At 35.3% G+C, this 27731-nt stretch overlaps 1 protein-coding gene across 1 annotated transcript in view; it reads right to left on the minus strand.

The window, feature by feature from the left end:
- The window catches only part of LOC111055472, a 215978-nt gene that overhangs the window by 68488 nt on the left and 119759 nt on the right, over positions 1-27731 (minus strand). Inside the window, exons 9-11 of the mRNA XM_039440765.1 lie at positions 24174-24345; positions 16686-16851; positions 7586-7676 (exon numbers count right to left, since the gene is read on the minus strand). Of these exons, the coding sequence (XP_039296699.1) occupies positions 7586-7676; positions 16686-16851; positions 24174-24345 (429 nt within the window). The remainder of the gene's footprint in view (positions 1-7585; positions 7677-16685; positions 16852-24173; positions 24346-27731) is intronic.

A 27731-nucleotide genomic window follows, 5' to 3' on the forward strand; every position in this document is an offset into this window, starting at 1 on the left:
TCAAAGACGTCCTACTTTTTGCTGACTGTTTTATTAATTCTGTTTTTTTAATAGATGATAGGAAATCTTGAATATCTATTTTTATATTTGATGCTGTGAATTTATTTGATGATTTTGAGCTGGAAATTTTTTATCTTTTTAAGCACTTCCATAATTTGTTCGATCAATTGATTGTTGCAATGCTTTCACATAGCTGGGACACTTTAGATAGTTCACTTTGTGGTCTGAGGGTTTATCAGCTCTTTGCAAGTAGAGGAAAGTTTTGATCTCAATTCAGACCACTCTCCAATTATTCTGAAGTTGAGTGACACTATTTTACAAAAACAAAATAATTATCCCACACTAGTTAATAAGTATACAGATTGGGATGGCTTTCAGCAAGTGTTGGAGGAAAGAATTAACCTGAATTCACCATTAACAACTGCAGATCAAATAGATGAGGAGCTGGAAAAATTTGTTACTGATATACAACAGGCAGCCTGGTGTAATACTCCGCAGACTAGGAAACGAAGAACAGTAGGAAATAATTATCCATTGGAAATAAGAGAAATGATTGCAGAGAAAAGAAGAGCTAGAAGGAGGTGGCAGCATTCACGTTCTCCTCAAGATAAAAGATTACTGAATACTCTCACACAGGAACTGAAAAGAGAGATACAGTTTATCAAAAATGAATCAATCAACAGTTACTTGAGTAATTTGACAGGACAAGGCAACACTGATTACTCACTATGGAAGGCTTCTAAGAAGATAAAAACACCCATCCAACAAGTTCCCCCTATTAGGAAACTGAATAGACAATGGGCCAAGAATAATGAAGAAAAGGCACAGGCATTTGCTGATCATCTTGTGAATGTCTTCCAGCCAATCGTTGCAGCTCAAGAAGATCTAGAAATTGAAGGTAACATCATGCAGGAAAATCAAGAACTAATGAATGTCTCAGTAGAAGAAGTGAGAAAGGAAATAAAACTTATGAATGCTAAGAAAACTCCAGGATTTGACCTGATAACTGGCTTAGTCCTGAAGCATCTACCAAGGAAAGCACTCATCAAGCTAACAAACATCCTGAATGCTTCATTCAGACTCAGATTTGTACCAGGAGTCTGGAAAGTAGCTGAAGTTATAATGTTACTCAAGCCAGGAAAAGAACCATATGAAGTAGCTTCATACAGACCAATTTCATTGTTACCTGTGTTATCAAAGTTGTTTGAGAGGATATTATTGAGTAGACTCAAGCCAATAATTGAGAGAAAGCAATTAATTCCTGATCATCAATTTGGTTTCAGAAAAAAACACTCCACAATTGATCAAGTACATAGGATAGTTAATATAATAGAGAAGAGCTTGGAAGAGAAAAAGGTTTGTTCAGCAGTTTTTCTCGACATAGGGCAAGCTTTTGACAAAGTATGGCATGAGGGACTTCTTAATGAACTGAAGAAAATGCTTCCTAAGCAATTTACAGAAATATTGCAATCATATTTGACAGGAAGGTACTTCAGAGTCAAATATGAAGATTCATATTCTGATCTAAGAGAGATAAAAGCAGGAGTTCCGCAAGGAAGTGTTCTAGGACCAGTCCTTTATCTTCTCTTCACTAGTGATATCCCTAATTTGGAGGAGAATACCACAGCCACGTTCGCAGATGACACCGCCCTACTAGCAGTAGACAGTGATGTTGGTATTGCAACAGCGAAGCTTCAGAGATCTGTCAACAAGATACAAGACTGGACCAAAAAGTGGAGAATGAAGCTCAATGAGGAAAAGTCGATTCATGTTAACTTCACCAACAAGAGAGCTGTGTACCTTCCAATCAACATCAATGGAATTAATATACCACACGAAAATCAAGCTAAATACCTAGGTATGACTCTTGATGCTAAGCTTCGCTGGAAAGAGCATGTCAAAAAGAAAAAAGAAGAACTGAACATAAAATACAAGAAATTCTACTGGCTTATTGGAAGAAACTCATCACTTTCAATACCAAACAAATTGCTCCTCTACAAGCAGATCTTCAAACCTGTTTGGACCTATGGAATACAACTATGGGGCTGCACCAAACAGAGCAACGTCACCATCATACAAAGATTCCAGAACAAGGTGCTCCGAAACATCGTTGATGCTCTCTGGTATGTGCGGAACAGCGACATCCATAGGGACCTGGGAGTCAACATGGTATCCTGTGAGATTCAAAGGTATACAGAAAGTCATGAAGAACGGCTCCACCAACACAACAAGCCAGAATCGCAGTTCCGCTCAAATGGAACTTGAGATCCATTTATGTGGATGGTGACATTACATAAAAAATGGATATGTGCTTCGAGAGTTCGAAGCATAGAGAATATTATTCATTCAATGATATAAAATAGGAGGAAGCGAAGTCATCCAGCTATATAGATAGACTAGCCGTCAGCAAGAATTGTCGAAGCAATTCAGCAAGAACGTCGAAGCAATCCAGCTGCTAGACAACGGAGGGTTGGTGCGGAGACTGAAAAGAAGGAAACCATTTGAATTGGTGTGCAGTGAAAGTGGTGTCTAGTGAAAAAGCAGAGCAGTGATTGAGTGAAATCTAGCTTAAGTAGTACAGTTAATATATGTACATAATAATTATTAGTAGGTAGCAGTAAGAAATTCTAAAGAGAGTTTCACTGTAGTCCATATTATATACAATTAGTAAATTAGGTTTGATGAAAATTTGCTCATTAGTCTCAAGACTAGATAGCAATAGTAATGTGAAAAAAAAATTATTATAGGAACTGTACATTGATTTTTGTGATTATAGAGATCAACTACTTTATTCTGAATCAGGATAAGGATAAATAGGGAAATTGTGAGATGGGGATAACATCCATAGTCACATAGCTTCAATGTGAAAGCTCTGATAATAATGATTTGAGCGGAACTGCGATTCTGGCTTGGTATTGCCTCTTCATGTTCAGTGAGAATAGAAAGCTTCAGAGTAATTCTTTCTCACTATATGTGATAATATTGGTAATATTTGGTAACATTTGTTAATATTTGAACCGAATGTGCAACAAATTAATCTACTTTCAGCTTGAAAATTTTCAACTTATCAGGAGTACAGTGTTATCATATAGTATCTCAGGTAGGCCCAACTTTTTTTTTTTGTTCACGTGATCTGATGATATTCATTCCATTATCAAGTGTTTAAATTATAAAGAGTGATGGAACAAGAAAAGCTATGAAAAGAAATTTTGAATCTTCATTTTTCACAAAAGGATAAGATGAAGTAGTCGGACACATAATATATCATGAAACATCGTTGAAAAACATCAATATCTGAAACTAGAGTTATCAAATTGTTGCCTCTGACTTGTATGGAGAAGGCACACTTCAAATTAATTTAATAAATTCAACGAAATCCTGATTTTTATCATGAGCATGGTTAAATCAAGAAAATTGAACCTAATATTTTTTTAGAGTATTGGAAAGTGAAATCTATATACAGCGCATGTCAAGACAATAGACAAAATTAATTGTTTCGAGCGCCATAATGTAAATGAGATGCAATGTAGACAGCAGTATTATTCTGTTTACTATGGTGAAGGGAGTCAGCCGCGTCGGCTGTTTCCCCTTCCACAGCGTCAACTTGAATTGCAAATACATAGCAATATACATCAATGGATTCGAAATGAATGTGGCTACATTAATTATTTGTCTAATTTTCTTTAGATTATTTGCTTCGAAGTTAATCATAGAAAACAAAAATCAAAACGAAAAACCCCTAAATTTTTACTTATTATATATTATTTTATCAAGGAAACTGTTTGATTTATTGAGGAAATGAATACGACTAATATTCTAGTCCATAAAGTAACGAATCGAATGACATATGATAGATTTTTTTCTGATTAATGGTTACAGAGATAATTGATTTCCAGTTTGCTGTTTACTATGGCTAAGAGAGTCAGCCGCGCCATTCCGCGTCGACTGTTTCCCCTTCCACAGCGTCAAATCGAATCGCAAATACATAACAATATACATCAATGGATTTGCATTGACAGTGGCTACATTATATATAAGGCTCATTCTCCTTTAAAACTACTTGTTTCAAAGTTAATTGGAGATAACAAAAAAATCAAATCACAAACCCCCTAAATTTTTACATATATATTATTTTATCAAGAAAACTGTTAATTTTATTGGAAAAATGAATATAACTAATATTGTAGTCCATAATGTATCAAAACGAATTGCATATAATAGAACTGCTTCCGATCAATAGGTACAGAGATAATTGATTTTCCGTGATTACCTGCATTTTTCAACTTTTAGGGGTGCTAGGGGGGAAAGCTCCGAGGGGATTTCTTGGGACTTTTGGGAGAATGACCCTCTGGGAGGGTTCCATCGATGGTAGAAGATTCAGCTTTTATTTAATTTTCGGATCGAAAAAACCTTTATTGACTGGGCTAAAAGTATCTCAACCACTTCAAAGTACTTGGCTGGTATAAGACTATAATGGTTTTGCAGTTATTAAATGTTATCATTATTCACATAGCATAAGTGATTATTGATACATGATCATTGTTCAAATTATAATGGTTGGTCCATTACACTGACATTTTTTTACCTAATTGATACTTTATATATTACTGGTTTATGACAGAGCTCTTAAAGTGTGATACCGAATTATTATTTTTGTACAGTACTATGATGACTTCTTTCAAAGTCAGAAATTGATTGAAATAAAAAACTTCAGTTACTTCACACAGATTTCTATATATTTCTATAATATTCCTATTGATTTGATGATGGAAAGTATATACATAATCTGATCCACTCCCATGTCTCCATGGGATTGTAATAAGCATTTATTGCAATTTATGACAGGAAGAATGATGCTCATAAACATTATTGTGAATGACAATTGTAAGTGGAAATCTTCACATAAACACTCGCAGCAGATTGACTGCTCACCAGACTTCTCTTATTATAGTCCAGTCCTATCCTTGAATGAGTAATCAACTGAAGTGGACAATGGCTGAAATAATGTAGAATTTAGAAGTCATGTAGTGTTTACCACTTGTCAATAAAAATTCCTTGAATGAACTCTGAAAAGCTATTTTTCACTTGATTATGCCATTTCAATGGTCTTGAACAAATACAGACACTACTCAGCATTGACAGATCGTCTTCTGGAAGATGATATTGTCGAGATGCTATACAGGTACTAGGAGTCTCTTTTTTCTTTAGGGCTTCTTTTGAATATAAATAAGAAAATAAATCTCAGTACCCTTTTTAAATTATTTTGTTGCGACATGTTTTGGCTATATTTGGATATGGCAAGATCCATCAAAATATATTATTTTGTGAATGAAAATTGATGATTTATGATATCCCAGTTGACTCTTGTAGGTAGAGTAAAATAAGTCTCATTCACCAAAAACTACAATAATATTTTATACTGTAATTTATTACCTTTTTTCGTTAGAGCTACTCCCAATTATCAAGAAAAAACAATATTTCTATTTCTTGGCTGTAATTATGCCTGTGTGATGAGCCCCTATATGTTTTTTGAAAACTCCCAATTTAAAGTTTCTTTCAACAGAAATCTTTTCATAGGAACCAGGAGACCTGTAGTATAGCACAATGGGCCAGACAGCTACAGTAACTAGGAGACCTGTATAGCACATATTGTCAAGCCTACCTTTTGAAGTATGAAGCCACACTCAACATGTTAAGGCCAACTTATGATACATGATTTTGAACCACCTTGAGTAGCTCAGAAGAATGAGCTATGGAATGAGAAGATCTGATCATTGTGTCAAAAGTTATGAGGGTTTGATATTATGATATTATGCTGTGTTGTCCTCATAAGCGCCTCCCCATTACAAAATCCTGAAATTAAGTGCATCTATGATCACTAAGGGCCGGCTATTTCTGTGCTTGTGATTTAGCTAAGTTATAGACTTTGAATAGCTGGAATCGGAAAATTGGCTTTCTCGAATGGGATAGTCACAGTCCATGTTGAATTTAATTTTGATGGACTGGAAAATTGAACACAAAATAAAATGAAGAGAAAATAGTGTAAATTTTTAGCTATTTTGAATTATTTAGGAATGTTTTATTTCATCAAGGAAAAATGTTCCCAATAATATAGGAATGAGAAAATAAGGATTATAATAAAAACTGTGACTACGCCCAATTTCGAAGAGCCAATTTTATGACTGCAGCTGTTTAAAGTCCAGAACTTAGCTAAATCTCAAGCTTGGAAACCAGCCTTAAGTTTCTAAGACTGGCAATGATTTAGCAGGTCATGATGTATGTCTCAGAAGTGTGTGGTGTCTGGACAAATTAACATCCCAAAATATCTTTCAGTGTAAATGGTGTACTGGAGAAGGAGTTTAGGATTGACATCGCTGGATCGAATCAGGAATGATATAAGAGATAAAATGAGCGCAAAAACATGATAATGGATGACATTGAAGAAAAGCAATTAGAATGGTATGGACACCTGCACAGAATAAATGGAGGGAGACCACCTTTGAAAGTATGGAATTCTGTAACAGCAAACAGGAATAGACATGGAAGACCATGAAAGGAATGGATATTCAATGTCCACATCCAAATGGAGAGTAGACTCTATAATATCCTTGAAGCTACTACATTGTCCTTGAAAACACTATACTATTGTCCTAGGCCTTCTTTTGCTTGCATAGGTGGAAAAATAGACACCTTTTTAGGATTCTTGTGATATTTTCTATCATGGTGATCGAAGTGTAATGCGAGTCCCAAGTATTCTTCCCTCAATATCTCACCTCACTTTTTAAGCCATTGTCCACTCTAGTTGGTGACTCATTCAAGAATGTGACTGAATTATAACAAGTGAAGTCTGGTGAGTGACCAATCTGCTGCTTATGTGAAGATTTCCACTCACAATTTTTTCACCATAATGTCCATGAGCATCATTCATCCTGTCATGAATTGCAATAAATGCTTACAATCACATGGATACTACAGTTTTTTTAATTCAAGTAGGATCCCAAATGGAGCCTACTGTCGAATCATCTTTGTGGAAGAAATATTCATTATTATTTTATTGATTCAATGATACAAAATTATCATGTGAAATAATTTGAGGAGGATCAACAGGCACAGCCCAAAACTGTTCCTCCCCCGAATTTTGATTCATTAAAATAGTCCAAAAAAAGGTTATGTTTTCTTCACTTTATAAAATTTTGTCCAATTTTCTCACCAAACACTTGAAACAATTAATTATGAATTTAGAAAGTTGAAGATCCGAATTGAGAACAAAATTTTTCTACTTAGAACTCAAAGCTGTAAAATAATTATTAATTTATATAGGAAATATTGAGATGTTTTCATAATTTCACCAACTCTGTATGCATAACTTCCAAGCAGTCGATGGGTCTCACAACTGTTATCTCAGCCAGGACCAACAATCGTTGAACTTGCCTATCCAAAAACATAAGAGTGACTCGCCTGAAAAGTTTTGTTCATATCGAGGATATGAACACCCGGGACCTCCAGGCTACTACACAAGCTCCAAGTACACTTGGACAAATGCAGGAAAATGGGGATATGAATGATGAATTGAATACTTTCTTACTCTTTTCCCAAAACTTGAATGTTGAATGGTGGAGAGCTAAGCATCTTCTCAAGCCCTGGTAGAGTCTGTATTTCTAGTTGCAGCCTTCCAACTGAAAAAAAAATAGGAAAGAATTTCATTTTCTCTTGGATCAGGAAAACATTGAATGAGAAAAACACTCTAATAACAGTTGATGCTATTTATACTTAATGCTACAATCGTGTCCAAAGAATAGCCAGCCCTTGGGCACGAGCCAGAGAGTATAGAATGTGACTCTCTGGAATGGGTGGGGTGGCAGCCCATGTGCCAATTTGTTCAAAATCATCATAACTCAGTATTTTGATAAAGGTCAACCAGAATGCGTTGTTTCAGCATAGAGAAAAGATAAGCATGAGGAGTTATTCTATGTTTGTTGGTTGAAGCTCAAAATTTCAAACCAATTTTTTGTTAATTAAGACCAATTCCTTCTAACTACTGACCATTTTCACTGTTTTGGTAGGGTGAGAGTGTAATAATGGCACAGTATGAGAGATTACCAATGTCACATGGCTCCATTGGAGAAAACTACTAGGACTATTGGCTTGAGTTAACAGTGGAATATCTTGAATACCATGGTATATCTTCTTATGCTATCTTCTCTCTATGCTTTCTGTCAATTATTGTCTGTCTGAAAAAATGAAATGTACTTTGGTAATTTTTTGTTTTGCAATCTATATGATAAGAATAACTCTGTGATAACTGTGACCATTGCCGGTCATTACTCTGTATCTGAGACAATGAAGTCTACTGCTTATAGTTATTTTTAGATTCTTATTACCTATTCAATTTAAAAATTAAAACAACCTCTGAAGCATTTTCTTGAACCGAAGGGTTTAAACAGGGTTATTGCCTCTCTCTAACCCTATTCAAAATGTACATGTGTACTGCTTTGGAGAAATGGACACAAGAATGCAGCCCAATAGGAATTGAGCTGAAGATACATACATTCCTCTCTGCTGATGAATAGGAAGTTCTAACAGAGGATCATTAGAACATGAACTATATGATAATAACATTGATGGAAGAATACAGGAAATGGGGCTTGGAGATACAGAAAAGACACAATGCAGGCGGTTTGGATGAACAGGTCTGGATTTTGAAACTGAGAATGGATTGATTGGAAATGATAACGAATACAAATACTTCTGCATTTTTATCAGTCATAATGGGAAGGATTGAGTGAATTCCATGGAGAAGGTGAGGAAGGGTGAATAAGAGCACTACAAGGAGAACCAAACCTAAGGTTGTACACGTTAATCGTCTAGCACCTTATCAAGGGAATCTGGATATTGGAGACATACATCCCTAAGGGGGGGATATTGATGTAGGCAAGGCCTGCATGGACACTAATCATGTGGACCCGGTTGCCAGGGTGATTGTTTTTGGTAACGAACTGTTTATGAGAAAATAACTAGTTGAGTTTTATGTTGGATTTTGATGAGAGATGTTCAAATATGTTTTATCTCATTTTTATCTTGCTTAATATGTAAACTTTCTATAAATGAAGTGACAGTTCAAAAGCGCATCTACAACAATATGATAAGAGCACTACATCCAATTCTATGGAATAAGAACATAACTTGAAAAACAATAAATATATACCAGACAGTGATTAAGCCAGTCATGATGTATACGTCAGAAGGTGCCCTCTGTGGGTTGGGAGAGCTTTGAGTCGAACATCTTACTCAAGAATGTGTTGGAAGCCAGAATTCACCCACAGTATCCCTGCTTGTCATAGGAGGCGACTTGAAGGGACCCCCTTTCCAAAGCCCTTATTCCAAAACCCTCATTCCTCTTCTTGATATGCTCTAAACTCTACATTTCTAGAATGGCACTCTCTCTATTGACTATGCTTTGTGCCATCCTTTATTTTTTTCTCCATTTGTTGGCCTTCCATGGCCATATTCTTACTTCTTCTTCGGCCAACCCAAGGTTTTATGAGGACCATGCTAAAGGGTGGTACTTTTATATGGTGTCTCTAACGGTTCCTGCAGGATACAGGTGCCCTCCTGTCGTATTTAGCCTTGCCTGGACATGCGGGGCTCTGTCTGGGTTGACTCCACTTCCCTACCTGTTTGTGAGAACTACATGAATAAACAAAACCCCAAGGCAACTCCAGTAGCCATGCCTTCAAACCCATGGGATTGGCCCAGATCAGGGCAATTTCAGAGGGTCAAAAAGAAAAACCCCAGAGACCAGAGTTGGGTGAAACTCTGGGGACAAATGTAGGACAAGAGACCGAGTCGATGGTGACCGGGTATCCTGGAGGCAATTTGGTGACCCACAAAATTTGGTGAGCTTCATCAGAAGGACCTACAAAAAGGCCAGGAGTGGAACTCATATGGGTCACGAGTTTGTGGTTGGAGAGGCCGAAAATCACTACTACTCAAAGAAGGGTGGCCATTCAGGCAAAACTTCTTGAGAGAGGTGAGGCTTTTGACCCTGTAAAGTTTTGGAGGGGCAAAAAGAAAAGACTCAAGAGACCAGGGATGGGTGAAACTCCAGGTACTAAATGTGTTCAAGAGGCTGAGTTAAGGGTTGCCGGGCGCCAGGCGCCCTATATGCAGTTTTGAGACAAGAGATGGTTTGGAGTCCCTCAGTGGAAGGACCTATAGAAAGGCTAGCAGTGGAACTCACATAAGTCACGAGGACCAAACAGTCTAAAGAGACTGCCAAGCACATCGCACTGGATTGCGAAAAGCAAGCAGGTGATGAATGGGATGTGAGCATGGGGAAAAACTCCTGGCTCTTGTAAAGGACACAGGTATTGGTTCGCTACTTGGGAACACAATAAGCTTCAGCTGACATGTAGGGTTCTTCGAACCTTTGGATCCTTGAATCGAAAAGAAAATTGACTGTGTGAAGTGATGTCTAAGATTCAAGTCGACGGTTTTGCTTTTCTCTCTATGTTTTTATATTTCCATGTTTTCATGTTCATATTTACGTTTCAAATTTATGGCAAAATGCATTAATAGATTTTTCATGAAATTTGACCGGTATATTTCTGTTTGAATTGCTTGTTGACGTATCAAAAAGTAAGCTTTTACAATTTAATTACGTTATAAGAGAACAATATGTATCACCATTAGTAACCAATGTTTGAATTTTTTTTGTGAATATTGGGGGCTCCACCACTTCCCATGAGGGGAGAAGAGTTACAAAGGAGATACATAGCTGAAGATGGTAGTGCAGATATTTTAAAGAAATAAAAGGAGAAATCATTCTAAGGAATACAAAATTTATTGGTTTACAATATTTAAAAGGAAATAAATTTGAAATGTATAAGTTAGAAGTTATATAATTCAGGCTATCAAGAAAAAAAAAAGATTATTATTGTACAAGTCTTAATTATCTTATATAAAAAGGAGTTTCTATTTATTTCAATTTCATTAATTTCTTTTAGAACCAGTAGATATGAAAGAGCGGTTCTGGGCCCACCGAGGATGAGCAGGCATGTTCAGACATGTCTGGCCACCCATATCTAATCTAACCTAACCTCACCTATTTAAATTTTTAATTTTTGATCCTTATCATGTCATGACACATCTTATCTAATCTCCAAGATAAGATAATAATATTTTTGAAAATAATTTTCCCTTTTATCAATTTTGCATGCCAATAGCTGTTTAAGGCGGTAAATTCAAATATGAGATGTTCCATGGCTGATAAGCTATAAAGTTAAGCTCCATGGGCCTAGTACTCCCTCTGTAAGGGTGACCAAAGATCTTTGATTATAATTTTTGAGTTTGAAATTATTTTACAACCCACCTGAAGGTCCACTCTCCTGATATCATCATTACCTGTGCACAAGCCTAGAGCTCATGTGGGCATCATCTTCAGCCAGTGTTAATAAATAAGTGGGTGAGACTGTGGTAACCATGGTAACCATTTCAAACAGATTAAAAATGACTTTTATACATTTTTGGTTGCTGCTCATCTTATGAAATTAAATGAATTAATTATTGCAATTATTATTGGAATGTGTTGTTATTGAAGCCCTATTATTCAACATTAGTATTATTTATAGTAAATGATAAATTGTATGAATGGATAAATCATTGAATTATTACATGGGTTCACTACACACACACACACACACACACACACACACACACACACACACACACACACACACACACACCCTCACCCACAACCACCATAATTTAAACTAGTATATAGTACTATCCCCTCCCCACTCCTGTGGACACCTAAATATTATTTTCTGATTTTGTTCTCTCAATTTCCAGTATTATGCAGTTTTATTAAATAACAATAATTGATGAGATAAGGCTATTTTGAATTAAATTACTCCCTTATCTTATCAAAGTGATTGTGATGCTTCTAAAATTTTCAATCACATCAGCTAACAACAACACATCAGTCAATAAATAATGATCACTATATTGCCCTAGTGTAGTGAAACCAAACTATGATAATTTCTTACTAGCCAATGGTATTGTCTTCTTTTATTAAAATTCAATGCACTCATTTCAAATCCTGATCGAACTAACCAATGTTGTACATAGCAACTATCAGTACTTATAATGGCTAGCTCTTTAACAATGTACTCATTATAATTATCTTGATAACCTTGAAAGTCTATTATGTAACTGTTCATGGTGAACTCCACTACAATACTAACTAATGTAGCCTCAGTATTTAGCTTACAAAGTAAACTATTTCCCCAACTCCATATTAAATAACCATATGAATCATGCCAGTAAGAGGACTATACTCCAAGATCATATCATGAATAATTAAGCAGTAAGCTACAGTATTATTGGGAAATTGATCAGTAGATTCAAATTCCAATCTTATATCTACAGAGCTCGTTTTAATAGCATCTTGTTGCTTGGAACAATCAATTACAGCTACAGGAGCTGAATCTTTGAACTGATTTCTTGTCAAGAGTGGGGCAGGACAATAGCTTTCATTATAATATGACTGTTTGAAACTGACATAGGAATGGTATAGCAATGAAAACTGTTTCTTTTTGAAAGTTCAAGTTGAAATCATCGTAGGGATGTATTTTGGAGTTTAGAAAAAGTTTTACATTCTGCAATTTGCAGTGATCAAAACAGCTACTATCACTATTGTGATTATTTTTCCTATGTGTCTGAAAAGCTACAAATACATAGCGTGGTTTCCCCAATTGTGACGATGTCTTCACAGCCCATACATGTTTCTGTGTATGTTGAAGTAGAGGATACTCATGTATTTCCCATGTTTGGAATCCCATACCTATTGAACGAACTGATTCCAAATGTTTCAATAATCTGATCCGTTCACTACCATTCACTGTGACATAGGGCACTTTCCAAGCTACCTTTCCAAGAACTATTTTTGCTTTTTCATCTGCTGAGGTAGCTGTCGCCGGAGTATGTTGATAGCAATCATCATCCTTCCTACTTCTTGTCAGAATTAAATCATGTTTGCAATTAATAACAATTTTTTTGTAGTCTTCTGCGAAGCCCATTATCACTGACAACGGAATGCGAGCACTAAAGTACCCATCAGTATTTACAATTGATGCATCTCTGTTAGGATCAAAACTGTGCCATCCAAAATTTTCCATCTCCACAGAATTACAACTGAATGATAGTAATCCTTTCAGAGTACTACTTATACCAGGATTCCATACACAATCTACCTTCACTCCATTCAATTCATAACGAATTTAATCAAATAGGAATGCTAATGCATTATTTGTCATTTTTATCCTATTCGAAGGGGCCTCATTATCCGAGTCATCTTTCAAAAATCTCCCCTCAATGTAGAGATAACTAAAAGCTGGTAGTGTATAGCTGTCCTGATTCTGTATGTGGATAGTTATCTCTTGACCTGCGTCAAGTGTTGTTGAAGCAAATGGGAGATGTGTATGAAACTCAATACTTTCAATTGTGTCATCAAAAGTGATGGAATTTTCCAAATTCAATAAGTCCATTTCGACGCCAACACATGATAGCCAATTGAACGTAGAAACTTGATATTTTCAGATGTCACGAGTACTACTGATTCTTTCCGTTGTGCTTGCTTTTTCTTTTCTATGAAGGTGAGCCCCATGTGTGTTACTTGCACGGTGTCTCAACTCAAACTGATATGTTTGATTGATTGGAATTTGAATCTACTGATCAATTTCCTAATAATACTGCAGCTTACTGCTCAATTATTCATGATAGGATCTTGGAGTATAGTCCTCTTACTGGCATGATTCATAGGGTTATTTAATATGGAGTAGGGGGAATAGTTTACTTTTTAAGCTAAAAACTGAGGCTACATTAGTTAGTATTATAGTAGAGCTGTTCATCATGAACAGTTACATAATAGACTTTCAAGGTTATCAAGATAATTATAATGAGTACATTGTTAAAGAGCTAGCCATTATAAGTACTGATAGTTGCTATGTACAACATTGGTTAGTTCGATCAGGATTTGAAATGAGTGCATTGAATTTTAATAAAAGAAGACAATACCATTGGCTAGTAAGAAATTATCATGGTTTGGTTTCACTACACTAGGGCAATATAGTGATCATTAATTTATTGACTGATGTGTTGTTGTTAGCTGATGTGTTTGAAAATTTTAGAAGCATCACAATCACTTTGATAAGATAAGGGAGTAATTTAATTCAAAACAGCCTTATCTCATCAATTATTGTTATTTAATAAAACTGCATAATACTAGAAATTGAGAAAACAAAATCAGAAAATGATATTTAGGTGTCCACAGGAGTGGGGAGGGGGTAGTACTATATACTAGTTTAAATTATTGTCGGTGAGGGTGTGTGTGTGTGTGTGTTGTGTGTGTGTGTGTGGGTGTGTAGTGAACCCATGTAATAATTTAATGATTTATTCATTCATACAATTTATCATTTACTATGAGATTATTGTGGATGAGGGTGTGTGTGTGTGTGTGTGTGGTGTGTGTAGTGAACCCATGTAATAATTTAATGATTTTTTCATTTATACAATTCATCATTTACTATAAATAATACTAATGTTGATTAATAGAGCTTCAATAACATAACCTTCCAATAATAATTGCAATAATTAATTCATTGAATTTAGGAAGATGAGCAGCAACCAAAAATCTATAAAAAGACATTTTTAATCTGTTTGAAATGGTTACCATGGTTACCACAGTCTCACCCACTTATCTATCAACACTGGCTGAAGATGATGCCCACATGAGCTCTAGGCTTGTGCACAGGTAATGATGATATCAGGTGAGTGGACCTTTAGGTGGGTTGTAGAATAATTTCAAACTCAAAAATTATAATCAAAGATCTTTGGTCACCCTTACAGAGGGAGTACCAGGCCCATGGAGCTTAACTTCATAGCTTATCAGCCATGGAACATCTCATATTTGAATTTACCACCTTAAACAGCTATTGACTTGCAAAATTGATAAAAGGGAAAATTATTTTCAAAAATATTATTATCTTATCATAGAGATTATAAGACATGTCATGACATGATAAGGATCAAACATTGAAAATTTATATAGGTTAGGTTAGGTTAGATTAGATATGGGTGGCCAGACATGTCTGAACATGCCTGCTCATCCTCGGTGGGCCCAGAACCGCTCTTTTATATCTACTAAAACTATTCAGGTATTCAATATTTTGTGGACTTTTCTCTTGGTAAGAATTCTCTACATTTTATTCATTATTTTTACATCCCTATAAAAAAGAAGAACAGCATGACATTATAATTTTATAGATAGTAGAATGAGGAATAATTAATCGAGTACAATACTAATCCCCTTTATGATGATCATTTCATCAGCTTTTGCTGGAAGATGAAGTCTAGATTAAGGTCCAGGTCCTTGCCAGTCAGAGTCTTTGAGAGTTCGGAGGAGCAGCACAAAAGAGACTACTCGAAAAAGTGGAAAAATCTAATATAAAAATGCCGGCTGTTGGGGAGACTGGAAAGTTCCACCACTCTGAAGCTCTGCAATTTATCATTCTGTCAGCGCAATTTGGCTTTCTCGTGATCCTGATTTTATTATTGGGAATCAAAAAGGTAGATAAATTTGAATTTTGATGTGCTTGAGGAGCTGTCAAAACCCATGATTTATTACAGTATATACGACGTTTTTGCAAATTCTGCATTTCAAGGATAATATAAAAGGGAAAGGAGCCATATGCCAATATTAGTGTAAAAATCAGACTATAGAATTATTATTTATCATAAATCAGCTGTGGAGTGGATTATAAATTGAATGCAATGACGCCTGCGATTCAATATCTCAAAGTAGCTTAGTGAAAACTTGTGTGGTCTATTAATTGCATGCATTGAGGCATGCAATTAATAACTTTAAGTAGCATAGTATTTTCTCCCGACTTTTCTCTGCTTTCAGCTCGGTAAGTTATTGATGATAGTAGCATAGCTGTTTACTTCAAATAAATTATTAGCATTGTCGATTCATCAACCCAAACAGGCATTAGTTGTTCATACACCGATATCTCGCCCACACCACAGGACAGGAAAGAATAAATTCACTCTGATGGACAGTATTAGAGGAGACTGTGATTTATAACTGCACGAGATCTAATGTTCACAGATTAGCTAGTAATGATGGGTCAAAAGTGTGGAATGTGGAAAAAAACATCTCAAAAACTTCTTTCAGCGGGAATGATTTACTGGAGGAGAAGATTTGGATACGTTACTGATGTAAATTGAGAATGGAATCATAAGAGAGAAAAAGAGCGAAATAAACACTGGTACTATTGCTGTCTGTTGAGACCAGGAATGGCAGCAGCTTCAAGCACACAAATAAAACTTCCACTTCAAATCATTGGTCAACGCTTTTGTTGTGCTTAGAACCATGGCTAGGGAAGTATTATTTTTGAAGGAAGTCCTGTGATTGTTGATCTGGAGGTTTGACCACTGTGTGGCCAAATCCCATTGAACTAATGAATGAATCAATTTCAAATCAATTCCTCAATCATCAAGAGAAGTGATTTTTGCAAATATTAACTTAGAAACACAGTGTGTTATCTTTGACTGAGTCATTATAAATTGTGTTTTTAATGAAAATAAACATAAATTAGATTGATTGACAATAGTTTCCTACTCACTGTACTTAATTCTCTGTTCTCTTTTTAAGAATCTCTCATGCTTTATTTGAATGAATTTTTCGCCATTGAGGAGAATCAATCTTTGTACTTCCACTCCATCTTGATAATATACACGAACGTTTCCTTTCATTATCATTTTATTCACAACTCTGCTAAAAGAATTATTCTGCAAACAAGAGTGAATGGACAATATTTTCAGAAGACTGAGAATGATCACCAGAAATAAATTTACTCTGAAGGCTCTACATACTATTTTATAATTCAATTTGAACAAAAAACAAGGAAGTTGCGTAAATATACATTATAACAGTCAGTTTTTTGTAAGGTTAGCCTATCTAGTGCAGCAGAAGAGCTTTGAAATTGCCTCAGTATGCTGCACACTTTAGTATGGTAGCTGAGTTGAAGTTCAGTTGAAGCGCTCCCACAGCATCCTCGTGGAGGAAATTTGAGATAAAAGAAGTCAATAGCTGGTGACAGAATGATGGTGATCCTGGTGCATATTCTGACAGGAGAGACTTCACTTTTCTTACATGATGGCTGAAAAGGTTGGTGCCTCCTGAACGCATGAGATTATACTATAATCTCAACACTCTCCACAGAATGTTCCTGAACTTCATGCAAAGATTTATGGAAGAACTTCACATCAATTTTCCTTCTTATCGACAGCAAGGACTCTAAATTTAGCAAGTTGCAGGGCTGCTCATGCTGGAACAGCAGTCCTTGAAATTGAGGGAATCACCTTTCACACAACATTCTGACCAATTTTCTCTGGACATCCTTGATTCTTTGTGTTGGAGTGATCCTTTCTCTTTGCCAGATCAGTGGGGCATATTCCCAGACACTCCTCTCTGATGTACAGTGCAGCAAATGTAGGGGAAGTGGAGACTCGAATTCTCTGTTGATCCAGCTCATCATGCCAAGTTGTCTCTGTGCCTTCCCAATCATTCTATCAACATGCTTACTGAAAAGAAGTTTTGAGTCACATAGTAGCTCCAAGATCAACTACTGTGTTTTCTTGCTTCAGTTGTATATCATCTATCATGTAAGCATCAAACAATGGATTAATCTTTCTTGTCAATATCTTGAACCAATATTATCGAATTATTTACAAAATATTTTATCGATTATGGAAATTCCGTCATCATGGAGGTTGAGAGAAGTGGAATTCACTTTGATGAGAAACTAATTCACAATATCAATATGAAGTGCAAGTCGTTTCATTAAAAGGTTTCTTTTTCGTTTCAGGGACTGTTTCATTATATCAATGTTAATGAGCATCAAGTTGGTTTTGGACAAATCACTGACTCTTTCTATGTCCTTTTGTAACAGGAACATATCTAACAGGGAATGGATGCTCTTATGAATCTTAAGATCATCGGCATCGAGAAGTTCATTACACTGCAGAGAGTCAACCACATCATTCATGAAAATAGAAATGTTGAATAGCAGTGGCCCGAGAATGGTTCCCTGTAGCACACCATAGTGGCAGCTACAAATTATTTTGATTTGAAACCATGCAATTGCACACAAGTTATGTGGTCACTAAGATAGGATAGAGTCACTGTGTCATGGCCTCATCAAAGACATACTTGGGAAGCTTGTCAATCAGTACCTTGCGTGGCATTTTAAAGAAGGATTTCTGTAAATCAAGGTATATCACATCAACCCGATCTCAATTCTCAACTGGTGGACCAGTCTCAGAAAGGAAGCCTGCAAAATTTGTGATGGTGGATCGACCTGATAGAAAACCATGCTGTGACTCATTTATAGTGCGTTTCACCTTATTGTAGATGTATGTGTACATAGAGAATTCAAGAACAGAAATCGGCAGGAATAGTAGGAAGCTACTGATGGGAAAAAAAGAATAAGTGAAAGGAAAGTATTGGCGGGGAAAAGAAACAAAGCTGAATGAGTAAGAAAGTAATATGGGTGTACAAGGAAAATGCAGTTAGTCCAATTTTTCCAAACTTTGATTCTATACAAGTTTTTAATTGATTCTATTGACTATGAATATTACTACGAAATTATTTTGTGAAAAGTCAATTATGGGAATAATGTTTGATGTTAGATATCAGGAATTGATTTCCTGAAAAATTTTCTTTTATGGATTCAGCGGATTTTCCTTGTATGCCAACTGTACGTCAGTATGCTTTAAAATCGACCAAGAGAGAGGAGGAAGATAGTTCACAAAAATTTGTATGAGAAAGTAAACTGAAAATCGGGGGTTATAGATGAGAAACGTTCAAAGTTCTATAGTTTGTATGGAATAAGTTGAGACTTGGCCCTCCATCCGAAGAAATTACAGGGTTGCCAAATCGTGTAAAATTCCAAACTTTTCAAATTTCCAATTGAACGTCAGAATTGAATGTAGAATATTATCTCCGATATCTTATTAGTACTAGAATAGTAAGAGAAAGGATTGGAGATTGAGGAGAAAGCGTGAGGATTGAAAAGAAATACAACTTTTTTGATGAAATTGGAAATAATAGTGAAAATTTATTTTTCTCTTGAATATCACTTCTCTAAGAATCATGGGGCATTGTTATTTCATATCAAAATAACAGATAGAGCTTATTTTTTGTATTGGTTTCTGGACCATTTTCATCCGACCTATATTCAATTCTTACTTTATGATTATGTTTATCAGTGTCGATACTATTAAAGCAGAAAACATGGAACTTTTAACAAGCTAGAAACTTTTTCTTTTTGTAAGATGAGTTGGTGGTGAGAGTAAGAAAGATTCTTGGCGATAATATAAATAATTTTTCCAAGTGTCAAAAGTAGTTGGAAGATCATATTTTGATTTTCAAGGAATTTTGAAGTTAGGAGAGCAGCTGCATGGTATGCATTGTGTTCCAAATTGTATGCAAAAGGCTGGCAATTTAAAGATATTTGACTGAATTATTTCAATGGCAAGCAGCTGTTTGCCATGAGAAAGGCTGCAATACAACACTGCTTTTATCATTAGAGGCAAGGTTGTAATTTTCACATTTATAATCATGTGGCTTGCAGGTCCTGCATTTTTCAAGCGTTCTGTATTCTGTTTTTGTTGGTCCCAGAAATTGATAGCATTATGGTGGCACACCATTCAGCTGTGATCCTAGATTTCGAAACACCTCAGAGGCCAAAATACGTTTTCCAACTACTTTTGACAATAATTCAAGAAATAATTTCAATTATTTCTGAGAAACCTACGTGCTTTCACCAAAGTTTCTAGCATGCCGAAAATTCCATGCTTTCAGCTCAACATTGATAAACATGATCATTAATTGGAAATAGCTATAGGTCAGATAGTAATAAAACTATAGTCTGTATGAAATAAGTTGAGGCTTGGCCCTCGATCTGGAGAAATTACAGGATTGCCAAATCATGTGAGATTGCAACTTTTTCTAATTCCCAATTCAATGTCAGAATTGAATGTAGAATATCATCTCCGATATCCTAGTAGTGCTAAAAAAGTTTCATGGTTGAAGGATTGAATATTCCAGGCGCAAATGTCATGAATAAGGCACTCCATGTTCATTTTTGAGTAGCAGCCGGGAATATGTCTTGATTTCTTCGTTTGGTCTAGCATAATAAGGATCGTGATGAAGATAAGTCGAAATCACAGGCAAACACATCAGAAACAACATTGCCGCCAAAACTTTCAGGGTTTTGCTATATTGCTTGTAATAAGGTGTGTACAGACTTTCACTCTGCTCCGCAACCGAACGTCACTCCAGCAGAGCGATTGATGATCGACCGGGGAGCAACAGTGGTTCGACCGGGAAACGCGAGAAGATCTAACATCTTCCGTAACGTTCATGATGGGTGCTTGGGCGGAGCAACTGTGGTTCGATGGAGGAACGAGGGCGGTACGAGGGCGGAGCGTGCTCAGTGCGTGTTGGAAGCGCGTATATGTGTACGCAGCTTTACAATAAACGTTTAAGATATTCAACCATATTTTTAGACGGAAATATTTTTAAAATCTTTGTTTACAATTTTTGTGTCATAAAATTTTCCTTTGAAACGCATATTTTTACTTTTCTTGCCCTATTACCATAGGTAAGGAAAGTATTGCTTTCCAAAAAAAATTGATGTACCCCAATTTCATGATTTCTATACGTTTCAAGGTCCCCTGAGTCCAAACACATGATTTTTGGGTGTTGGTCTGTGTGTGTGTGTGTGTGTGTGTGTGTGTGTGTGTGTGTGTGTGTGTGTGTGTGTGTGTGTGTGTGTGTGTGTGTGTGTGTGTGTGTGTGTGTGTGTGTGTGTGTGTGTGTGTAGGTAGACAAGTTTATTCAAAAGAACACATGTCAATATTTTATTTGTGAATCAGCTGTTTTGACAACTTTTGAAAAATCCTCAAATTTCATAATTCAAACAAAGGAAGATGTACTCTGAACACAATAACAATAGTATAATCGATAATCGTAGTTTCAATTATTTAGCCACCAATCGGCATAATGTTATTCCCCTAAATTATCCCCGTTAATGAGCCTTATAGATAAATGAGCAAGGAAAGTTGTGTGAGTGTACCACACCAGATTTTTTTAGTTTTAACCTTCAAAAGCCCAAAAAAACTTTTATCCATTTTTTTTCAAATTGCATTCCATTATAACTTCTTTTGTGCAAGAGATACAGAGGAATTCAAAATTTAGAGCGTTTTTTCAACTTTGGAACGATTATCTTCATGCGCTGTACGTCGAGAAATGAGTTCTCCATCGCCTTCCAAAGAAAACCCTGCATGATTTCTGGTGCGTTTTTCCATACGCATAAGGTATCAAGCTAGAACTATAAAATCGATTCTTTCATGACTACTTCAAGAAAGAGACTTGCAAATGGTCTCAATCTCTTTGTTACAACAAGACGAATAAGAATATTGATGATGGAAACAACGAACATATTCGACATCATTGAAAAATACAGGATGGTGGTCATCATTGACAGTAATTATTTTTATATCGCTTGTTATCCAGATATTGTGAGAGATATCGGATTGGTTATACCACCATAGTGTTTAGAACCAACCAAACAATGATGTTCGAGAGAATTATCACATTTCGACCACTCTTTCCATTATTTATTCAACTTCAAAAACTTGAAACATACATTTTTCGGGGACAATATTTTACTTTCCACTCTGTATATGTATTTCCAGTAAACAAATACTTGTACTTTTGGCACAGTGTATTTCCAAAGCTTTAGAATGACATCTGGTTGAAGGCTGTAAGTCCATATTTTACAGCTGGAGCGTTATCGGAAAAAGAGTAAAAAGTACTGTTTGCAGCGGAAAACACACTTTTCCCACCAGATGCCAATCCCAACAATTAGAAAACCGTGTAACTCATGCCTCCTTGAAGGTACAGACTTGGGAATGGTATCAATCTCTTTATAATGATGTGTAGAAAGAGATTATCCATGATGACAATCCCAAAAATGTTTGTCATCATGGAAAAAACCAGATGGCGGCAAAAATATGTCAATTTTCAAGAAATCTTCTGTAATCCCAATAATGTCGAGGATATCGGATCAATTCAGCCATCATGGAGCTCCAAAATATTAAAAAAAAATATCCGCGAGATTTATCCAATTCCACCAACTTTTACTATAGTGAAAATAGCTTCAAACTCTTGAAATTAGATTTTTTGGGGACAAATTTTATTTTTCACCCTGTAAATGTATTCAGAGTCAACAAACATCAATATTATTGGCATGGTGTTGTTGAATATTATAAAAGATTCAAAATCACATTCAGTTGAAGGCTGTAAGTCCACCTTCTACAGCTGGAGCATCATTGGAAAAAGAGAAAAGACTACTGTTTGCAGCGGAAAACACTTTATTTCACCATCTGCCAAACCTTAGCAATAAGAAAACCATTTAACTCATGACCCCTTGAAGGTACAAACCAGAGAATGGTACAATCTCTTTGTAAAGAAGTGTGCAAATAGATTAGCCATGATGGCAATCTCATAGAAAAATCTAAGTCGGCGGCCAAAAATCTAATATCAAGAGTTTGAAGCTATATTCACCATAGTAAATCGACAATTGAAAATCGACATATTTTTGCCGCCATCTGGTTTTTTTCATGATGACAAACATGCCTTTATTCTGGTACCTTGCGATATTTCAACAACTTTTGACAATTGAAGAAATTATTCCTGAGAACCTTTTTCATTTCACCACCAACCTATCTTCCGAAACAGAAAAGTTTCCAGCATGTTGAGATTATCATGATTTCTGCTCGAAATGTCTCAACATTGACGTACATAATCATTTATTGAAAAATAACTATAGGTCGGATAAGAATGATCCAGACTCCAATAAAAAGGAGACATTCTCCCCGTTAATTTGATATGAAATTATCATGCATTACGACGCCCCATGATTCTGAGAGGAGTGATATTTAAAAGAGAAACAAATGTACGTGATGTTTCCAGTTTTATCATAAAAGGAAAATTTTCTTTCAATCCTTCAACCCTGAACTTCTTTAGCACTACTAGGATATTGGGGATGATAATATTCTACATCCAATTCTGACATTGAATTTGAAATTTGAGAGAATTACAATTCTACAGGAATAGAAAGAGGACATTCTCCCCGTTATTTCTATATATAAAATTTGTATACATTATTATGCCTCATGATTCTGAGAGAAGTTATGTTCAAACGAAAAACAAATTTTCGCAATTTCTCCACTTTTATCAAAAAAGTTACATTTTCATTTAATCCTTCAACCCTGAAACGTTTTTAGCACTACTTGTATATTAGAGATGATACTATACCCAATTCTGAATTTAAATTGGAAATTTAATGAAGTTGCAACTCTACACAATTAGGCAAACTTGTAATTTCTTCAATGTTTCTTCTCATTACAAGAAGCTTGTTGATAATCACTTTTAACTATTGAAATCATGATATAGCGTTCTGATTCTTGATCTGATCAGCCTGCTATTTCGTAATTTGAGTATTTGAAAGTGACCTGTAATTTCTTCAGATGAGAGTCAAGTCCAAGAGAATTACTCTTTATATGTAGAGGGGGAACCGATTTCCCTTCCACAGTTTGTAGCATGGACAGAGAGGTATGCGGACAGGAGGAGGCATGCTGGATGCTGACACAGAAGTAGGGAGAATGCTGTTAGGTAGTGAGAGTGATCAGTGGAAAATAGAACATCCAGCCTGTCTTCGAGAAAGAGAGCAAAGTATATGCCTTGGACTATAGTGTCGAGGGGTTGGATGAAGAAAGTCAATCCAGCAATGAAGTCAATGATTATGTACAAAATAGTTTAACATTGATATGAATGATCTTCAGGGTATCGGAGTCATTCAAAACAAAAGAGTTGCCAAAGAAGAATATATTAGCCAGCCAGGGTCTGAACCCAAAACCTCGGGCTAACAAAGCCTGCATATTCATCAATTTTCTGCTAATTGTAGTAATGAAGTTTGTGTTGTAAGGAGGTATTGTCAATATAGGAAAAATCTCAAATCAAACATGAGTTTTCGACTGACCTGATTTCTGCAGCTCCAAATCTCATATGTCTCATAAAGAATGTCATCATTTGTATCCCGATCTATCTCAAGCCACATTCCAGGTTCGCATTTATCACTAATTTTGTTAACTAGAATTCTTGACTGCTTAGTTAATTGTTTGGTATTTTGGTCTGAATACTTCACACAAGTTCTGCAAATTCATAATAATTGGCTGTCTCATAACTGTTGAATGAAGAAAGTACATAGCCACCTCTGACAAGATAGAATACCAAATGAGATATGAACGCATTCACCTTTCAGTGTCGCTCAAGTCATGATTTTGATTGACCTGCATGTGAAGTTGTTGAAGCTCATAGACTTATGCTTCAAAAACACTTGCATTTCACTTCTTATCATCATCTAATGCCATTCTTATTACATTAGTATCTGTACAGAAACAGTAGGATACAGATAAATTTCACACTATGGACAAAGATGTTGAGGATTTTTTTCATATCCTATACTATTAAAGGGATAATTTCTGTTTATATGTTTGGATGTTAAGATTTTTATATGTTCTAATATTCAGATGTTTTTATGTTTATATGTTAACTCTCAAAAATTCGCGGATGGATGAACATGCTAATATATCAACCGGGTATATCTGATAAGCAGTTTCACCTACTTGCTGACGTTTCGCCATTATAACAAATGACATCCTGGGAGCGAAGTTTTAGCTACACTGACTTCTGCGTGTGTTTGGAAGTTCTTCCACGTGGTCGAAGGGAGTACCTCCCCCCCTCTACTCCTTCCACGTGTTCGGCCTGGCGCTGCTGGGTGAATGGAATTCCCGGAGAAGTGACTGGCTTTTGTGCTGTGTTGAGAATGATTTTCCAAAAGGAAGAGATATTTATACTGTCATTTCTTTTGTTACGGCTTCCTTGATTCTCTATTTCTAGGGCCTCTCATACAATCCTAACCCGAAAATCTTGAATGTTGGCTATTTGTTTTTAATTCTTAAAATTCATTTTGTGACCTGTGATTTTTTCATGGTTGTGAAGGGCTGAAGTGGATTGTTCGTTTTTTATGTTCAATTTGTGTTCCTGTATCCTTGCTGATATTCTCCTATTTGTTTGACCTACATACATCTTGTCACAATTCAGGCAGGGAATACCATAGATGCCCTGATTTTCTAGTTCTAATCTCTGAAAGGGTTTCTTTAGAAATTTCGAAATAGTTTGGAGAATTTTGTAGACTGGTTTGATTTGATGTTTTTTCAGTATTCCTCCAATACGGTCGGTAGTACCCCTGATGTATGGAAGAAGGACGGTTTTTTTCGAATGCTTTCTCTTCCTTGAGTTTTTCTTCGGGGATTGGAGGTGTTAGTTGGTTTTTCAATGATTTTTCGATTATTCTATTATTGTAGCCATTACACTTCAGTATGGATTTGATTGTCTTGATCTCCTCTTCTTTGCTTTTTTCGTCTGTGAGATGAAGAGATCGAAAGATTAGAGTATTGACTACAGAGAAGGAGTGTGCGGGGTGATGATGAGATAGTGCATTCAGGTATCTATTTGTTCCAGACTGCCATTTTTGTTTCTCGAGATTTTCGTCGTTTTTTGATATGGAAATGAGTGAACGAGTGCGTCTGTGGAAAATCAAAATATCTCATCCCCTAAATTCACAAGCTGACTTATAGCCAAACTGTAAAATATAAACACGACCTAAACGATGAAGAAACCTTGAGGGTTTGAGAGGTGAAATTAATTATAACTAATCAAAAATAATAATCATATTCAAAATAGAAACATTTATTTTCGTGATGTTTCTAAATTCATCAAATAGTAAAATTTCCTTTCAACTCTTCAACACTGAAACTTTTTCAAGCAGATGCACACAGCGGTTGGTTGGCCTTTGCATGTGTAGTATTTTGTTCATGAAGTGATGAGACACGTAACCAATGACCATAGATTTTCAGTGTTCATAGTGTATGAATAACATTCCTTTTTTGGATAGTGAAATTAGAAGTAATTCTCAAGTGGAATCATCATATTGTGAATGTTTAGCCTCTGAAAAGTCCAAAATAGTACCTTGATGCTATTGTTGGATAGTGAATGGTAAACTAACAAAAACTGTAGCAAACATAGTATATATCATTCTATAAACTATTAATATATATATAAACTATATTATAAACTATAAATATAATTCATAGATTAAACGAGCTAGGTGATCTAGATATCCTGCTGTTAATATACTACGCTTATGCCCAGTCGGTTTTGCAATATGGTATTAGGGTATGGGGTGGAGCATTGGACAAACATTTTAATAAAATCTATCTTATTCAAAAGCACATAATAAAAGCAGCACTTGGCCGACCTAGACGATACCCTACACATCTCCTTTTCATTGAATTTCCAGTATTAACAGTTAGACAGTTGTTTGTTAAGAATATAATACTATATATTATAATTAAAAATATAAATCAATTTACTCCACAAATTAGAACTTACGATTTCCGTATACAGGGTAATTTCCAAATCAATAGAACAGACATGACTGTATGCCGGAGACAATTCCCTTACATAAGTAACAGACTGATCAACCTCATACCAGATAACTTAGTAGCAAAAACTAGTATTAAAAAGATAGCAGAATGGATAAAGTCAGTGAATATCTCGCAATTCATTCACACATAATGCACTATAGTGAATTCCACCTTCACTTAATTATCCTATATTTCTTTTATTGCAGTTACCGTACCTTTCTATTTTTCTTCCAAACCTCAAATAGATTTTCTCAGATTCATTCTCTGTCTTCTACTCTGAGATTTTTAATTCATTCTTCTGACCACAAATATAATAATATTGTAATATTTATTTTCTGAGCCACGTAATGGAATTCATCATTCAGTAATTAGGCTACTTATATACTTTAGTGCTTCAAATTACACTTTTGAATTTACTTTTCCTTTTCATTTATACTATGTTTATTTATATTTCACTTTCATAAATGTATATTCATTCTTGTTTCATCTACTCATTTCTTCATTGGAATTTTTTATATTGAAAATTAATATCGATACTCGCTGCCAGCACTCAAACTTCGGTTTTGCAGGCAGCACCTAACATGTTATTTTGTTTTGACAAAGTTGTTTTCCGTGTATATTTAAATATTTATTTATTATTTATTTGATTATTTACATATTTGAGGGCACCAGGAACTGAATCCCATTATTGCCCTAATAAAACACATTGATCATACAATTTGAAAATATAATACATTAAAATGAAAATAGAATAACTTAACTAATATACTATTGAGTTTTAGAAAAAACAAAATACAAAAAAATTATATTAGAAAACCTTGCAAATATGAAACTTATAGTATAGCAGATAAAAGAAGAAGAAGTAAGTATGTAACTGATACTGAAGAATTCAAGAAGAAAAGAAAAAAGAAACAAAGAAAAGAGAATTATGAAAACTTTGCAAATATGGAACTTATAAATAAAACTACTAATATATTATGTAATACATAGGAAAGAAAAAAAAAGACAAAACTCAACAAACATAAATCTTATTCAAGTCCCGCCTGAAC

The sequence above is a fragment of the Nilaparvata lugens genome, chromosome 14, assembly GCF_014356525.2.
Source record: "Nilaparvata lugens isolate BPH chromosome 14, ASM1435652v1, whole genome shotgun sequence".
NCBI lineage: Eukaryota > Metazoa > Arthropoda > Insecta > Hemiptera > Delphacidae > Nilaparvata > Nilaparvata lugens.